At 33.7% G+C, this 18,010-nt stretch overlaps 2 protein-coding genes across 2 annotated transcripts; both read left to right on the top strand.

The window, feature by feature from the left end:
- Window positions 1–5,813: 5,813 nt before the first annotated feature.
- Window positions 5,814–15,672, top strand: LOC110272406 (putative disease resistance RPP13-like protein 1). The gene is made up of 2 exons (XM_021137034.2): window positions 5,814–6,219; window positions 14,612–15,672. The coding sequence occupies exons 1-2, from the start codon at window positions 5,896–5,898 to the stop codon at window positions 15,662–15,664; spliced, it is 1,377 nt and encodes a 458-aa protein (XP_020992693.1). The 5' UTR covers window positions 5,814–5,895; the 3' UTR covers window positions 15,665–15,672.
- On the top strand, window positions 15,672–18,008 carry LOC127743923 (putative disease resistance protein At3g14460; the record flags this gene model as incomplete). The annotated part of the gene is made up of 1 exon (XM_052256142.1): window positions 15,672–18,008. A coding segment is annotated over exon 1 (2,253 nt), but the record flags the coding sequence as incomplete, so codon positions are not given.
- Window positions 18,009–18,010: the final 2 nt, after the last annotated feature.

Here is an 18,010-nt window from a genome sequence, read left to right as displayed (position 1 = left end):
ATTGGGCATAATCCGTGGCTACCTACCACGGATTAGAAAGAAAAAAAACTTAGGCATAAACCGTGGTTGTTTCCCACAGTTTATAAAGATGAGGCCTTGAACGTAAACTATTATTCCAACCCTCATTTTTGTTTATCACTTTCATCCATAACTACCATTGTGTTAACTTTTGAGTTATTAAAAATTTGTTAAAGGAAAATTTTCTTCTTCTTTGATTTAGATATCTAGATGTATACCTATTATATAGATCCTTATTATTTTTCAGACTTACTTGTTAAATATTGCTTTCAGACAAAATTTAAGATATCAAATATTCAGATTTTTTGTTAATCAAATTATAAAATTTGCCAACAATTATAAAAAAATAATATCAAATATTTTATATCTTCTTAAAAGAGTAATACTATATGGACACTACTATTTTAGCTACTATTAACATATACAATTGAATATAAAAATATTATATTATTGTTGAATATCTTCCTTATTCTTAACACTTATTTGTAATAATTCTTAGTATTTTTCTAGATCTAATATGTCAATTTCTATGTCTCTAACTAATAAAATTATTAAGATTTTCTTAAAATTTCATTTAATTTCAAAACAAAATTGTAATTTTATATTTTTATTTTTTTCTAATATTTTTAGGAAATTAATTTTTATGTTTTTTAAATTATAAATTTTAATAAATAATAAATTATTAATAAATAAAAATAAAAATAAAAAATTTATAAGTTATTTATTTTTTAATGTATAGAATAATAAAATTTAAATTAACTTTAAGTATGATACTAAAATTATTATGTTATTATTATAGGTAACAATTAAGATAAAAATTTATAAATATTTATAAATTTATTTATTTTTTTAATTTTATTTAATTTGAAACAGATATAAAAATTTAAATTTAAAGAACTATTTTTCTGGCATAATTTTAATTGTTAATTTTTTTTAATTTTGTATTTAATATGTTAAATCATATTTTGTTCTATTATTTTTTAAAAAATTTTTATTTTCATTATTTTTTACTATTCTCCATACACATATTTATCATTATTTTTTTTTAATTAAGTAAAATAAGGATAAGTAAAGAGTACTACATATACTCCATAGAACAAAGAAAAAGACAACATGAGTAGAAGTTATGTGTAGAATAAAAAAAAGTAACTTTACAAAGAAAAAAAAATTAACTAATAATTACATTTTTGACCAAATTTTAAGACGACAATTATATTAAACACTATTTATCAATAAAATTAAGATGGAAAAATGGAAAATGGACACTAAACTCTCCTATTCACTTTATATATTGTTATAGATTGTTATTGTTAGTAGAATTATTCCTGTTGGTATTGTTGTTATTTCTATTGTGACAATAATCTCTTCATCAGCTTGAATCTCACTCATATATATATATAGAACTTCTCTTCTCATAAACCGTTGCAGCTAACAAAGGTTTATGCATACTCGAACTCCTTTATAAACCGTTGCTGCTTACCATGTTTTATGTGCATTTATCTCTTTTAGTAAACCGTGGTAGCTTGCCACGATTTATGATACATTCCATTCACAAGTAAACCATGCCTAATAGCCACAGTTTATGTATTAAATTGAAATTGTGGTTGGCTCCCACGGTTTACATAAACATAAAAATGCATATATACATAAGAAGTTTCTGTTTTATGTATATAGATAAAGGATCCACTCAATTTATTTAATTAGGTAAATTGTCCTTAATTTTTTATAACTTGGAGCCTTCAAACTAATTCTTGTCATCTTTCTTCTTTTTCCCCTTAATAATGCTACTGATACTATATATTGCAATTTCATCCTTTGTTGGTTATTATTCTAAATTCTAAATTAAATTAAAAAATCTAAATTTTAAACTCTCGAAAAATGAAAGTTAAAAAAAATTAATAATAAAAAATTGAGTGATATTCACTGAATTAAAAGTAAAGCTTCTGTACATTTTCTTAAAATTTACGGCATGAATTATGCACAATAAAATAGACATACAGTCATGCAATATATCAATCATCCTATTTCTTGTTCATAACATAACTATATATGGAAATTAAATAAGGAGTAAAAACCATTATTAATCTGTTGAATGCTTCACATTAATAATGAGCAATAGATTGAATTTCAAGCAACTAAGTATATATATGGTTCTTTGAAAACATATTCACAATATAAAATGACAAAAAGTAACAAAGCTAGCAAAGAAATGTAGAATAATGAAATACAATAATGATATGTATGAGGTAAAGATAAGGGTAAAATACTTATATATATAAACCAAAGATAACCTAATATTATATGAATTTTTTAAAATAAATAATGTTACGTATATGCCTTCATTCTTAGTTTTATATAAATTCAAATTAATTGATGTAAATGTAATTCGAATTTAATTAATTTAATTTATATAGAATTATATATAAATGAAGACATACACCTAACGTTATTTATTTTGGAAAATTTATATAATATTAAATTATCTTTGATTTAGATAAATGTTTTATCCAACAAAAATATAGAATAAGCTAAGGGCAGACCTAATTTGTTGTGGCTCTAATGACTCCAACAAGTGTGAATGATATGGCAACAACACAAGCTAAAACCACACCCCACCATGGCAGCTGGAGTTGATCACTGTAATATTCACATACAAGTATAGTGACAACAATATTTTGGGGTGAGCCCACGGCGGATCGGATCGAATATGGATACAATTTTGATCTGATTCGTATTAAAATTATCGTATTAAATTCAATTTGATATGTTCTATACATTTGTGATCGGATATTGAATATATTTATAAAACATATAAATATTTTAAAAAATTTATTTTAATTTTATTGAAAAATATTAATAAAAAGTATTACTTATTTATTTATTTAATTTTGTGAATCTACATATATACAGATACTTATATAAAATTTATAATTCAATTCTATTTGTATACAGATTGAATCCAATTTTATTAATATACGAATCAAATTTGTGAATATACAGGTTGAAATCGATCCATAAACACTTCTAATAATATGTTGATGCCAAGAATGCAAATAAACCACCACTCAGGTACTTGTTTATACTATAGTATTTCCCTGCGTCAATTATAATACACATCTTTATTTAAGTGAAGCAATTTAATAGCTCACAAAATTTAACACTTTAGCCTCTAAAAGGTTAAATGTAGACATTAGGGGTGCACAGACCCGACTCGATACCGAACACTTTAGGGACTAATTTGATGTGATTTTGTCGGGTTTAAGGTCGGGTACGAGTCTTAAAAATAGACCCGGATATTATTTTGGGTCGGGTCCGGGCCATAGCTCGGGTCACCCGAAGTCGATCTGGTGACCCGGTCATCATATATAATTAATATTTTGTGTTATTAGTGATGGATCATGACTATTCTTATGTAGAATTTAAGTATTGTAAACCTTAATATTTTGTGTTACTATAAGTTAATATTTTATGTTTAGAATGCATAAGACTTTAGACTAATACATAAGATTGTGTTATTTGTATTGATTTAAATATTTGGTATTAGACAATATTAGTATTGATTGTGGTTATGCTTTAGTATTTATTGTGGTTATGCTTTAATTTTGAAGAAGGGTTGGTTCTTGTTATATTTTTCTAAGTGAATTTTACCATGTTAACTACTGGTTGGAGTCTTGGAAATTTGGATATTTTTACATGTTAGCTTACAAGAAGATATCAACGTAATGTAATGTTAACGGCCCGATTTTCACCCGGTATAATTATGGCCCGAAAGTGTATTGGTTTCATCGGGTTTAGGGTCGGGTTTGGGTCTAATAAATAGACCCAGTGTATATTTCGAGCCGGGTCTGGATTACATCAAACCCGGTTTCACCCGCCCCATATGCACCCCTAGTAGACATACATTTTTTTATATATAGTTCTTAATTATTACAAGAGGTAAAAAACTTTTATTTCAACAAGGTTTAATTATTCTATTGGTCTCTATAATTTTACTAAATTTTTAATTAGGTCCTTATATTTTTTTTTCTTTCAATTGAGTTCCTATATTGCTTTAATTTTGTAATTAAGTCCTTTTTAGTGTAAAAAATATTAGACTTAACTGAATATTTCTTCGCAAATTGAAGGTATTTATAATTAAAAATTTGATAAAATTATAGAGAATAATTAAACCTTTTAACAATTCGGTTCCTAAATTATTAAACATTCATATACTAGTCTGAAGTATTGTTTAGTTTTAATACTAGCTATGTATATGTATAATGTTTAATTTTAATATTTCATTTATTAAAAGACTAAATTAAACCTCTCGAGAACTAAAAGGTATATATACCTTAATTTTTTAAGAAATAAAATATTGAGACTAAAATGTTTCAAGGACTAAAAAGTGTATGTATTTAACTATTTATTCAATCTTTCAAGAACTAAAATATGATTAAAACAGAAATATTTTTACATACAAAATTTGCGTTTGAAAAAGTTATAAATTATAATTAAAAAAATACTTTTATTTTTATTATTAAAATTTATCAAATATACTGAAAAATAACTTTTTTATTAAAAAATATAAATAATTTTGACAATTTAACAACATTCAAACGAATTTTAATTCTACTTCGATAATTTAACACGTGAATTTCATGCATGACAAAAAAACCAGGTAATAGGACATTGTACCAGCAAAGTATTCAATGAGATGTCGGTAGCCTCATGAATTAGGTCTCAGAAAAATTGCAGAGAGGCCACAAGCCCACAAGTCAAAAAGATCTTATTTTGTAAATTGGGAGTTGCTCTTTTCAATGTTCAATATAGAATGGAAGCAATATTCTTAATATTATTTGAGAGCAATATTCTTACAACTAGAAATTTCAAAAGCTACAACTTAGCCTCTTCAAGCACTTCATTTACAGGTTTATAATCACAAGGACATCAGCTTATTACGACAGAAGAGAAACCCCAAAAATAACTTTTTTATGTGCTTTTTAATCCATATTGATGGCTAAAGAATTTTAGTAATACTTACAAATATTATTAAAATTAAAATTATATTTTTGATATTTTATAACATTTTTATTTTAAATTCTTAAATTAAAAAATATTATTAAATAGTATAAAAATATTATTTGTAAGTGTTACTAAAATTATATAACCATTGGCCATAACCATACACCGTGTAGCATGCACAAGATTGCAATTTGCAAAATAGAATAAAGTAATAAATTAATTTCTGAAAATTTACGTTTCGAATATATTAATCTTTTTTAAAATAATATTAATAAAATTTTTTAAGATAACAGATGTGACACATTATTTTTAAATTAGTCATTATAATTAAAGTATAAAATTTTAATTTGACTTAAACTCATTTATATTTGTTATCTTAAAAAAAAATTATTGATATTTTTTTAAGAATTAATCTATCTAAAATATAAATTTTTAAAATTTATTTGTCACTTTATTATGCAAAGTATAAGACAATTTTATCGGGGACTTGTAAGTAATTATTTTCACCACCTTAATGAGGTTCACCAACCAAATCTCATTGATCTGAAAGGAAAAGTTTAGGGTTATCAATTTTTGTATTTTGTAGTCAGCACTTAATTATTAAAAAAAAAGTGAATGACTTTTTATTATTGGATATAATCTCACACCATTAAAAATATTATTAATAACCAATTAATAATTATAAAACAGAAAAATTACGGAATCAATAACCATGGTTACATTTTATCGAATACAGCTCATCATGTAACCATAGTTTAGTAGTTGGCGAATGACCATAAAGACCAAAAAGAAAGCACAGTAGTCTTGCATTGCATTATTGGCTTCTCTATCTTCTAGTCTGAGTTGAATCGTCGAAGCAAAGCTAAAGAAAGAGAAATGGCTGCTGCAATTGTGGGAGAAGCGTTGCTCTCAGCTGCTGTGGAAGCTTTAGTAGGCAAGATCACCACTGAGATATCGGAGTTCTATCGGAGCAAGAAACTTGATGAATCACTGCTGAAGAAGCTGAATGTGACGCTGCTAAGCCTTCATGCTTTTCTAAATGATGCTGAGGAGAAGCAGATCAGCAACCCCGCTGTTAAGCTATGGATGGATGAACTCACTCAAGCTCTCTTTGACGCCGATGACTTCATCGACGACATCGCCACCGAAGCTCTCCGTCGCAAAGTCGAAGCCCGCTATCATCAAAGTGCCACTGATAAGGTACGACTTATATCATACACAAAAGAGATTCATTCAATATAATTAATTACACACCTATTTAATTTGCTGTAACAACTAACAACTAAATAATGCTAGGTAAAGCTTTTTCTCAATCAATATGAACATTTTTTTTAAAAGTATTTTGCATATCTTAGATTTTAAATTTTAAATTTAATCAGTAAAAATAATTAATATTAATCTAGTGCCTCACTTTGGTGACCGATTTTAGCTTAGACATAGGATAGTCGTATAAAAAAATGTGGTAGAGTAAAAAATCATACTTCATAAAACAAATAAAAAAGATTCATTCCTTTTTCTAAAACTACTCTCATATATCATAACACAAACTTGTAGTATAAAATACATATGCTTATGGCACTAGATTTTGATATATAGTTTTCTTTAGCGATGTGTAGTGATATATATATTTAAATAAGAAAATAAGAGTTGAGGATAATTTTGAATAAGATATGAAAGTGTAAATAAGAAGGGATAATTTTATCAATTTGATGGTGACTTATCTATTTCCCTTAATTTTTTTTATACAAATATAAAAGTTAATTTTGAGGCACTGTTATATATATGTATATCTAATTACATAAGGTTACGTGAGAAAAATAACAACTTTTTATATTAATTATATGAATAATCATTTAAAAAGTAGATGTGATTGGAATATTAGACTAATACGTAAATTATACTATTAGTGCATCAAATAAATTGTAAATATAATTAAAATTTTTTATTTTTGTATGTGAATGAGACATTTGTTTACAAAGACTTTAAAAGAAAAAAAGGTGAGAAATTTCTTTTGGTATCATAAACAACATTTTTTAAATTTGGCGTGGATAAAAGAGTTTTGTACATACTATGTTATAGTATTCAGTTCTTTAGGTTGAATTGATCTCATAGACTGAGAGTTTTTCAGACACTGTTATTCCTCGATATTATATTATATTATATTAGAGTGAGACCCGCGCAATGCGCGGAGAGCTAGATTATTTATATTATATAGTATATTTTAATAAATGTTATATTAAAAAATTTTAGAGAATATATTATAAATAAATTTTGAATTTATTTATTTTCAAAAAAGACATAGGTTATTTATATTAGAGTTATACAAAACTGCATTTTTTTTCCATTTTGCGATTTGCATTAACGGCTACACTTTGTCTTGTCTTGCGGTTTTTTTGTTTGTAAATAATGAAAAAAATAAATAAATGAGAATGAAAAACATATAAAAATGTTATATTAAATTTAAAAAATTTTTGACAATTAGTACAAGAGATTAAAAAATAAAAAGTGGTAAGAGTCTTAATATGTATAAGTTGTAGAATTTGAATATTTGTAACTGAAATTTTTTATAATTATTATTATTATGACACTTTTAATGTATGTTTATTGTATTTAATTAGTACTTGATGTTTCAATTGAATAATAAGATATAAGTTTTTTGTTTTAGTTTTTTTAAAACATTTTACTAAATAGTGATTGGTTGATTTTCATCTAGCAATTTTGGGTATTAACTTTTTCGATCTGTCATTACCACTGCAAATCCTTCTACAATAAAGAGAATAAGACATGGTCAAAGAATGATAATCCATTCCAAGTAAATTGTGGAAGTAATACTGTACATGTGGAATAACAATTTGAAAAAGAGGAAGTAAATTGTGAAAAAAGTACTCCACATGTAAAATAACAATTTATAATTTGATGATGAAATATTACAATCGATAGTATATAGGGAGTAATAATTTTAGATGCACATTAATTTTGGTTGTGACCGTTGGACAAAATTATTTAAAAAAGAGAAATACATAAACTTGTGCTACTTGCAATGAGTTCACAATTAAAATATTATTATTTATAACAAATAAATAGGGTTATTGAAAATGATATTGAACAATGAGAAAAGTAAACGGCAAAGTTGAAAATCTTTATGAAGATATTTGGGACAAATTTCCTACATTGGCAGCGCCGAATGGTGACGTTGGTCTAAGACCCAGAATCGAGCTCTGGCAGGGAAACCGCAAGAGGAGAAATGGAGTTTTCCCTGGTTTTTGCAATTTATGTAATGCGGCTCCGCCGGAAATGGACATCGTGATGTACAATTTGTTTTGAGAAAAAAATAATGGCTCATGGGACCGGAAGAGGGTGGAGGAAATAGGATCTTGGTACGGAAAGGTGGTAAGAGTGTGAGAGTTTGAGAAAGGTAATAAGCTCTTTGGTTTTGAGAGCTTTTTGTTGGAGTAAATGTTAATTTGTGTTTTTGTTGTTTTAGAAATAAGGATTGATTTGGAAAAAAGTTAATTAGTTGGTTTTTATTGTGTTTTTTAATTGTTTTTTTTTTGTGTTTTTTTTATGTGAAAATAAAAGTTTGATTTGGCAAGATTTGAGTGGTGTATTCTAAAATTTTGCCAAGTAAGCGTTGATGCTGACATGGCGTTAGTAGAAGAAGAGAAATAACTTAGAAATAATGTGGGTAAACCTATGTACCTACTTTTATATATTAAGAATAGATAGATTGGTTTGGTTTGATAGATATGAGTTCTGATAGAGTGATAGATGCTCTAAACCAAAAAACAGGAAAATGGTATGTATATTGAATAGAGTAATTACGCCAGAAGTACAAATTTAGAGTTCAAAAATAGCTAAGAACAATCAGAAAGAATTCAAGCACATAGTGATTGAGCTCTAAGAACAGAAACAAGATAGAGTTCTTCAGTGTAACAGTAACTATGTCAAAATTGAAGAAAATAGAAAAATCAGAATTCGCCGAATCAGATTGCAGCAGTAGGGTGAATCTATAACCTGAGATATGGAAGTGGGAATCAGCACTGGGAAGGGAAGATAACAAAATAGGAAAATAGAAGGGAAAATTCTATGTAACAGCTGAATGAGAGTGACCAAAGAAAGAGGGTTGAGAAAGAAGAAAATACCACAATACGCCTAGTACCTGAAATCCCTCAACAGCTTGCTATTTGACCTCTTTCTCACGCTTCTTCTGAGGCCTTGAATTTGAGGATCTGCTGCCATCTGTTCCGAGTTAGTTGCAACCTCTTTTGCTGACGTTGCAAGCCTCTCACTTCCTTTCTTGCATTTAGCTATACTCGTATCATTACTCTCCCCATCAAGACCAACCTTGTCCTCAAGGTTGAATTCTGGAAATAACTTGATGAATTGGGCAGTATCCTCCCAAGAGTTATCTGTCAAACCATCCTGGCCCCATTGTACCAAGATTTGAGACACAACTTGATCACCCCTTTTAATTAAACGAGTCTGCAGTATTTTGCAAGGTTCTAAAATCGGCTCTGCATCTGTAGTAGTTAACGGTAGAGGAAAATATGGTGAGGTTCCTTCACCCCGAAATGGTTTTAAGGCAGAGATATGAAACACATTATGAATACGTGCTTCCGGTGGCAACTCCAAACGGTATGCCACATCACTCAACTTCTTTGCTATAGGGAATGGGCCAAAATATCTTAATCCAATCTTCTGATGCTTTCTCAAAGCCACTGACTGCTGACGATAGGGCTGCAGCTTAACCAGCACTAAATCTCCTTCACTAAATTCATAATGTCTTCTACTCTTGTCAGCAACCTGCTCCATATACTGCTGTGATCTTTTCAAATTAAACTTTAATGTGTCCAACAGTTGATCACGGTCCTCCAACAGCTCTTGTAGGGAGGAATCATCTTGAGCTGAAAACTCATAGCGAGCTAACGTAGGAGGTTCTCAGCCATACAAAGCCTTAAATGGAGTCATTTTGATGCTGCTGTGCCAAGAAGTATTATACCAATATTCTGCCCATGGAAGAAGAGTAACCCAACGCTTTGGATTATCAGAACAAAAGCAACGTAAATACATCTCCAATGTCCTATTACATACCTCACTCTGTCCATCCGTTTGTGGGTGATAAGCAGAACTCATTACTAATGTGGTTCCTTGACTTCGAAATAGGTGCTGCCAGAATTTGCTAATGAAAACCCGGTCTCGATCAGAAACAATAGAACTTGGAAAACCATGAAGCTTAACCACATTGTTGATGAATATATCTGCCACTGATTTGCTATTGAAATCATGTTTTAAAGGAAGAAAATGAGCATATTTGGTTAGTCTATCAACAACCATCATAATTACTGAATTCCCTGCTGCCAGTGGTAATGCAGTGATAAAATCTATTGCAATATCCTCCCAAACCTGTGAGGGAACTGGTAATGGTTTGAGTAACCCCGCCGGGGCCTTGGTGTCCACCTTAGCTTGCTGACAAACACAATAGTTTAGAACATAACGCCTAATGTCTCGTTGCATGTTGGGCCAATAATAGATTGCACAAATTCGCTCCACGGTCTTTGCTATGCCAGCATGACCTCCAATAACACTATCATGGTACTCATGCAAAATTTTAGGTATCAAGGAGCTAGTTGTAGGTATCACCAATCTATTCCTCCACAAAAGAAGGTCATTATGGACTGAGTAATTTAAATCCCCCAAAGTGTGATTACTACACTTTTCCATCAGTACTTGAAGATCAGGATTTTGAGCTAAGTCCTCTTTCAACTGCCTCAGCCAATCAGCTCGTGGTGCAAACCAAGCCCAAGGAAACTCCTCGAAAGGGCATCTGCAGCCACATTCTCAGCACCAGATTTGTAGTGAATCTCGAAGTCATATCCCAATAGCTTGTGCATCCATTTGTGTTGTTCTGGAGTGTGTAGGTCCTGCTCAAGCAGCGCCTTAAGGCTTTGATGATCTGTACGCAATATAAATTTCTTTCCTAGTAAATAATGTCGAAATTTTGCCAACGCTTCAGTGATGGCATAAAATTCCCGAACATAAGCTGATTGTTTCTGCAGAGTTGGGGGAAGCTTCTTGGAAAAAAATGCTATTGGATGTTTTTGTTGCAATAGAACTGCACCTATTCCCAAACCCGAAGCATCAGTTTCAACCTCAAATGGTAAATCAAAATTGGGCAATTACAGCACCGATTTTGAGCATATAGCCTTTTTAAGTTGAGTTAAAGCCTCAGAAGCTTCTGTACTCCATACAAAAGCATCCTTCTTTAGCAGATCTGTTAAAGGAGAAGCCAAGGAAGCGTAGCCTTGAATGAATCTTCTGTAGTATCCAGTAAGGCCAAGGAACCCTCTAAGCTGTTTAACATTGGTGGGCTGTGGCCAATCCATAATAGCCTGCACTTTAGCCATTTCCATATGTACTCCACCTCCCCTTATCGTATGTCCCAAGTAATTCACTTCGGATGAACCAAAAGTACACTTGGATAGTTTGGCAAAGAGAGACTCCTGTTGCAACAGCTTTAAGACCACTTCCAAGTGCTCAAGATGCTTAGTAAATCCATCACTATAGATTAGTATATCATCAAAGAAGACAAGCACGAATTTTCGAAGGTAAGGCTTAAACACCTCATTCATTAAGCTCTGAAATGTAGCAGGAGCATTGATGAGGCCGAATGGCATAACCAATCATTCATATAATCCTTGATGTGTTCGAAAAGCAGTCTTGAATCTGTCATCAGGGTTGACTAGTATTTGGTGATAGCCAGAACGCAAATCCAATTTGGAAAAGATATTAGCCCCAAATAATTCATCTAAGAGTTCATCGACAGTAGGAATTGGAAATCCATCCTTTACAGTGATGGCATTTAAATCTCTATAGTCTGTGCAAAATCTCCACGTGCCATCCTTTTTCTTAACCAAGAGAATTGGTGAAGAGAACGGACTCTTACTAGGCTGTATTATACCCTCCTGTAGCATCTCATTCACCATTGATTCTATCTGAGACTTCAAATGATGAGGGTAACGGTAAGGGCGAGCCTTCACTGGTTCAACACCCTTAATTAAAGGAATTGCATGATCTTGTGACCTCTGAGGGGGTAAACCCGAAGGCACATTGAATACACCCGCATATTGCTGAAGCAATTTGCCCAAAGCTGGGTTAAGTGAATCGGGTAATTGCAATAGTGGAGCTGCAGGCACCGTCGAATGTTGGACCTCCAAAGTAAACATCTCAGCTAGTGCATCAGTAGAGAGCATTCGTCTAATATGATGGAACTGAGCCTGTGACGAAGGAGCTGTTTTGTACCCTTGAATTGTGATAAATTTTCCATCATGCATAAACCTCAAAAAGGAAGAATCATAGTCAGCAATATGAGCTTTAAGAGATTCTAACCAATTGGATCCAATGACCAACTCACCCCCTGCAACATGAAGAACAAAGACCTCAGGGATGCTGATGGTATTGCCCGATATAGTGATGTCCAAACTGGGAATCACGCCTTTCACTGGCAGAATTTGAAAATTACCAACCATGACCTTAATACCAGGAGCAGGTTCAATTGGTAAGTTCAGAAACTTGGCAATACGGGGTTGGATAAAGCAATCCGAGCTCCCCCCATCCAATAACGTGTGCACCTCATGTCCATTAATAACAGCAGTGAATCTAATCATAGCAGGTCCCCTAGTGCCATGCATGGCATTGTAAGAGAGATGATGGGCAGCAACCTCCTGTTCTAGAGCCTCCAAAGTAAGATCAATATTAGTGTCATTTGTATTTTCAGGGTCAGCATCAATAGAATCATCCAATTCAAGGTGAAGTTGCAGGTATTGTTTATTGGCGCAGCGATGAGTAGCTGAAAATTTCTCATCACACCAATAACACAAACCCTTATCCCTCTTGTTCTGTATCTCAGCAGGGGAAAGCCTCCGAACCGAGTTCTTCGATGGAGGTAAAGCTGAGCAAGGCGCAGGAGTAGGAAGAAGAGGTGGAAGAGGACTCTTCGGTAGACTGCGATTCTGCTGGGAACCCGAGTAAGAAGGATTCACCGAGCGAGGTTAGGACGTAGTATAGGTGGTTCTTGGAATCGAAGCAAACTTCTCCTCCTGCATTCTAGCCAAGGTCAAGGCGAGCATCAACGAAGGAGGGCACTGAGCCTTCACTTCTCTGCGAATATCAGCGCGTAACCCACCAATAAAACAATCCTTCAAAGCCTCAGGAGGTGCAATATGAGATCGATTAGCCAAGGCAACAAAAGCAGCGTAATATTCACCTACAGTACCTTGCTGTTGCAATTTAAAGAGGAGTTCTCTAGGCGATTCGAAAAGAGAAGGGCCAAACTCCAATTCGATTGCTCTCTTCAACTGTGTCCAAGAACGAAACTGGGCCGATCGTTGAGACATTTGAAACCACGGAATCGTAGGCCCGACCATGTGGATTGCAGCGATCCCAATTTGTTCATCGTCTGGCACTTTGAAAAACTCAAAGTATTGATCCATGGAGAATATCCACCCCAGAGCATCTGAGCCATCAAACTTGGGCAAATCAAACTTCACTCGGCTATGCTGAGCCAATCGATTCCCATTATCCACCCCGTGACTAGAGTTCGAACCATGGGAGAAACCCCTCGATGGAGAGCGAGATCGAGATTGTTCTTGCATGATTTGCGTCAACGAGGATTGAATGGCGTCAAACTTCAAGCTCGTAGCCTCTGTGGCTCTCACGCGTTCAGCACGAGTCTCATCTGAAACCTCCTCGATGCGCTGACCCAAGCGTTTCAGCTCCGCCTCCAAAGTTTTGAGCCTCGTGTTTTCTGCCATGGCACGATGAAAGCACCAAATGATAGAGTGATAGATGCTCTAAACAAAAAACAGGAAAATGGTATGTATATTGAATAGAGTAATTACGCCAGAAGTACAAATTTAGGGTTCAAAAATAGCTAAGAACAATCAGAAAGAATTCAAGCACATAGTGATTGAGCTCTAAGAACAGAAACAAGATAGAGTTCTTCAGTGTAACAGTAACTATGTCAAAATTGAAGAAAATAGAAAAATCAGAATTCGCTGAATCAGATTGCAGCAGTAGGGTGAATCTATAACCTGAGATATGGAAGTGGGAATCAGCACTGGGAAGGGAAGATAACAAAATAGGAAAATAGAAGGGAAAATTCTATGTAGCAGCTGAATGAGAGTGACCAAAGAAAGAGGGTTGAGAAAGAAGAAAATACCACAATATGCCTAGTGCCTGAAATCCCTCAACAGCTTGCTATTTGACCTCTTTCTCACGCTTCTTCTGAGGCCTTGAATTTGAGGATCTGCTGCCATCTGTCCCGAGTTAGTTGCAACCTCTTTTGCTGACGTTGCAAGCCTCTCACTTCCTTTCTTGCATTTAGCTATACTCGTATCAAGTTCTTCCATTGAATTTGTTTATCAAGGATTATAGCGACTAAATGAGTTATGATGAGAAATTATATTTGTACCACTCTTTAATATATCATTAAGTGTACATTTCACTTATTTAATATAAATTAAAAGATATTTTTTTTTACATTCTTTCACTATATATCAATTATTTTAAATGATCATGTTTTTGTGCAACTTAGGTGCGGAAGGTCCTCTCCTCTGCTTTCAAGTGGTCTTACCGAGAGATTAATTCTAAGATGCAGAAATTGTTTGAAGAATTAGAGCATTTTGCAGAGAGAGCACACAACCTTCCATTGAAAAAAGGTGTTTCTGGCAATGTTTGGCGTCCCACACCTACAAATTCTGCTATGGATGATTCTACTATATGTGGCAGAGATGATGAAAAACAGAATCTGAAAGATTATTTACTGTCAGAAGACGCTGTTACTGATGGTGGCAGTAAAATAGGAGTGCTTGCCATTGTTGGCATGGGAGGACTTGGAAAAACAACCCTTGCTAAACTCCTATACAATGATGCTCAAGTTAGAGAAAAGTTTGATGTGAAAGCATGGGCATCTGTTTCCAAAGATTTTGATGTTTTCAAGCTGGCAAAATCTCTTCTTGAATCTATCACATCTGCAGCAACAAATTTGGTTAACTTCGATGCTTTGCGAGCAGAATTGCAAAAGAACTTGTCTGGTAAAAGATTCCTGCTTGTGTTGGATGATATATGGAATGCAGGTTATGTTGATTGGACCAATCTGATGCAAATTTTTTGTGTTGGCCAATTGGGAAGCAAAATCATTGTTACAACACGACATGAAAGAGTTGTGAGTGTTGTAAATGCTACACAGACCTGCCCTCTAAAACCACTGGTGATTGAAGATTGTTGGAGTTTAATTTCAAAACATGCATTTGCAACACATAAATGCACTGAGCAGTCCAACCTAAAACAAACTGGAAGAAAAATTGCCAAAAGGTGTGGTGGCTTGCCATTAGCTGCAGTTGCATTGGGTGGTGTTCTTCGCACAAACTTATCAAATGATTACTGGAATAAAGTGTTAACTAGCAACCTTTGGAATCTGACAAAAGAGGATGTGCAACCAGCTCTTCTATTGAGCTATCATTTCCTTCCAGCTTCTTTGAAACAATGCTTTGCTTATTGTGCAATTTTCCCAAAGAACTCAGAGCTGCACAAAGAGAAGTTAGTTCAGCTATGGATGGCACAGGGATTTGTTTGTGTCCCAAAATGAGAAAAGCATTGAAGAAGTAGGCGGTGAATACTTTGATGAACTAGTGGCAAGGTCATTGATACGACGTTCTGCGGATGGGGAACACTTTGAAATGCATGACCTCATCAACGATTTGGCAACCATGGTTTCTTTCCCATATTGTAAGAGGCATGACAATGAAATGCAACTCGGAAATCTAAACAAAATTCGTCATTTATCTTATGATAAAAGTATGTTTAACCATTTTGGCGAACTTGATTCCCTTCATGGATTGAAAGGCTTCCGTACACTCACAGCATTACCGTTTGAATTTGAGTCCCGGATCCCCGGCCATTACCTAGCGAATGGGGTATTGCATGAGTTGTTGCTAGCATTGAAACAGTTGCGGGTGTTATCACTGTCAGACTACAGGAATATCACTGTTTTGCCGAATTCTATTGGTGATTTAAAGCATTTGCGATACCTAGATCTATCTTGCACTCGAATTGAAAGGTTGCCTCCTGCAATATGCAAGCTCTACAATCTACAGACCTTGTTGTTATCTTATTGTGTTGCTCTTACTGAGTTGCCTGAGGAGATGGGAAAATTGGTGAATCTACGCCACCTTGCTATTGATTATTGTTGGGTTCTTACTAAGTTGCCTGAGGAGATGGGAAAATTGGTGAATCTACGGCGCCTTGATATTGATGGTACTGATTTGCAGGAGATACCCGTAGAAATAGCCAGACTAGAAAATCTGCAAAGTCTGAGTGGTTTTATTGTCAGCAAACAACAACATGGAGTGAAGCTTGCAGAAATGAGAAAATTTCCCAATTTACAAGGTAAACTCTGCATCTCAAAACTAGAAAATGTTATTGATCCGTCTGATGCTTGTCAAGCCAATTTGAAGGAGAAAAAGCAAATTGAAGAGTTATCATTGGAATGGAGTGATTCCATTTTGGAAGACTCCCATCAAGTTGTACTTGAACATCTGCAACCCTCAACTAATTTGAAGAAATTGACCGTTAAATGCTATGGTGGAACTAGTTTCCCAAATTGGTTGGGTGATTCCTCATTTGGCAACATAGTGTGTTTGAGAATTGAAGATTGTCGTCATTGTTCTTCAGTGCCACCTCTTGGACGACTACAAAGCCTAGAAAAACTCTTCATTTCAGGTATGAGATCAGTGAAGAGTATTGGGTCTGAATTTTACGGAAGTAATTCCCCGTCATTCCAACCGTTTCCCTCCTTGGAGACTTTGGAATTTAAATCGATGGAAGAGTGGGAGGAATGGAACATGATAGATGGTATAACTACTGAGTTCCCCCGTCTATCACACCTATCTCTGAGAAGGTGTCCGAAGCTGAAAGGAAATTTACCCAGCAATCTTCCTTGCTTAATTGAACTTGAAGTAGAGGATTGTTGTGTACTTGAATCAGAGTTTTCAGGAGAAGTGGATAACAGAAACATAATGAGACGAATGAATGTATTCAATTTTAACTCACTTCAACAATTATGGCTCTATGAAATTCCTTCTCTGACGTCCTTCCCGAGCAATGGTCTGCCCAAAGCGTTAAAGACACTTTTTATCCGAGGCTGTGAGAGCCTTGAATTCCCAACTCATGAGTTCCTTCACAGTTGCAAGGCACTTGAGGATCTGGATATAATACGTAGCTGTTGCTCGCTGACGTCATTTCCCTTGGGTTCTCTCCCTGTGCTCAAGCATCTTGTGCTTTTTAAATGTAAAAATTTGAAATCAATTTCAATTTTGGAAGAAGAAGCAGCAAGCCAATCTCTCATGTTTCTTGAACATCTCGAAGTATATGGGTGTCCTGAACTGGAGTCGATTTCCCTACCGGATTCGTCCACTCCTAACCTGAGTTATTTTGAGGTAGATAAATGCGACAAGATTAATTCATTACCAGAACCAATTAATAATCTCAGTGGCCTCCAAACATTATATATTTGTGATGTTCCGAATTTGGAATCCATTGCAGAAGAGGGTTTGCCTATCAATTTAAGGACACTAGTTGTCGGCAATGAAGAAGGGGTTTACAGCAATACAGATATCACCAAGTGGGGCTTGGACCGACTCACTTCTCTTTCAGAATTGAGTATTAGAGGTGAGTATCTGGTTAAGAAGCTGATGGAAATACAAGTGCCCCTGTTGCCCAATTCTCTTCGGATGCTGGAAATAGAAGGAGCACGTGAAATACAAGATTTGGATGGGAAGTGGCTTCAGCATCTCACCTCTCTCAAATCTCTCGAGTTGTATGAATGTGACAAGCTCAAGTCACTGCCAAAAGAAGGGCTGCCCTCCTCGATTTCAAGTCTACAAATTCAGGGATGCCCAATGTTAAAAGCAAGTTGTGAGAGAAAGAAAGGGAA

This window comes from Arachis duranensis, unplaced genomic scaffold, assembly GCF_000817695.3.
Source record: "Arachis duranensis cultivar V14167 unplaced genomic scaffold, aradu.V14167.gnm2.J7QH unplaced_Scaffold_165934, whole genome shotgun sequence".
Classification (NCBI taxonomy): Eukaryota; Viridiplantae; Streptophyta; class Magnoliopsida; order Fabales; family Fabaceae; genus Arachis; species Arachis duranensis.
The sequence above is the reverse complement of the archived record's forward strand: the minus strand, read 5'-3'. Positions and strand labels throughout refer to the sequence as shown.

Bases quoted from the DNA above. Each gene is read 5' to 3' on its own strand.
- LOC110272406 (XM_021137034.2), top strand. From the start codon at position 5,896: ATGGCTGCTGCAATTGTGGGAGAAGCGTTGCTCTCAGCTGCTGTGGAA. The intron at 6,220-14,611 runs GTACGACTTATA...TGTGCAACTTAG, and splicing joins ATCAAAGTGCCACTGATAAG to GTGCGGAAGGTCCTCTCCTC.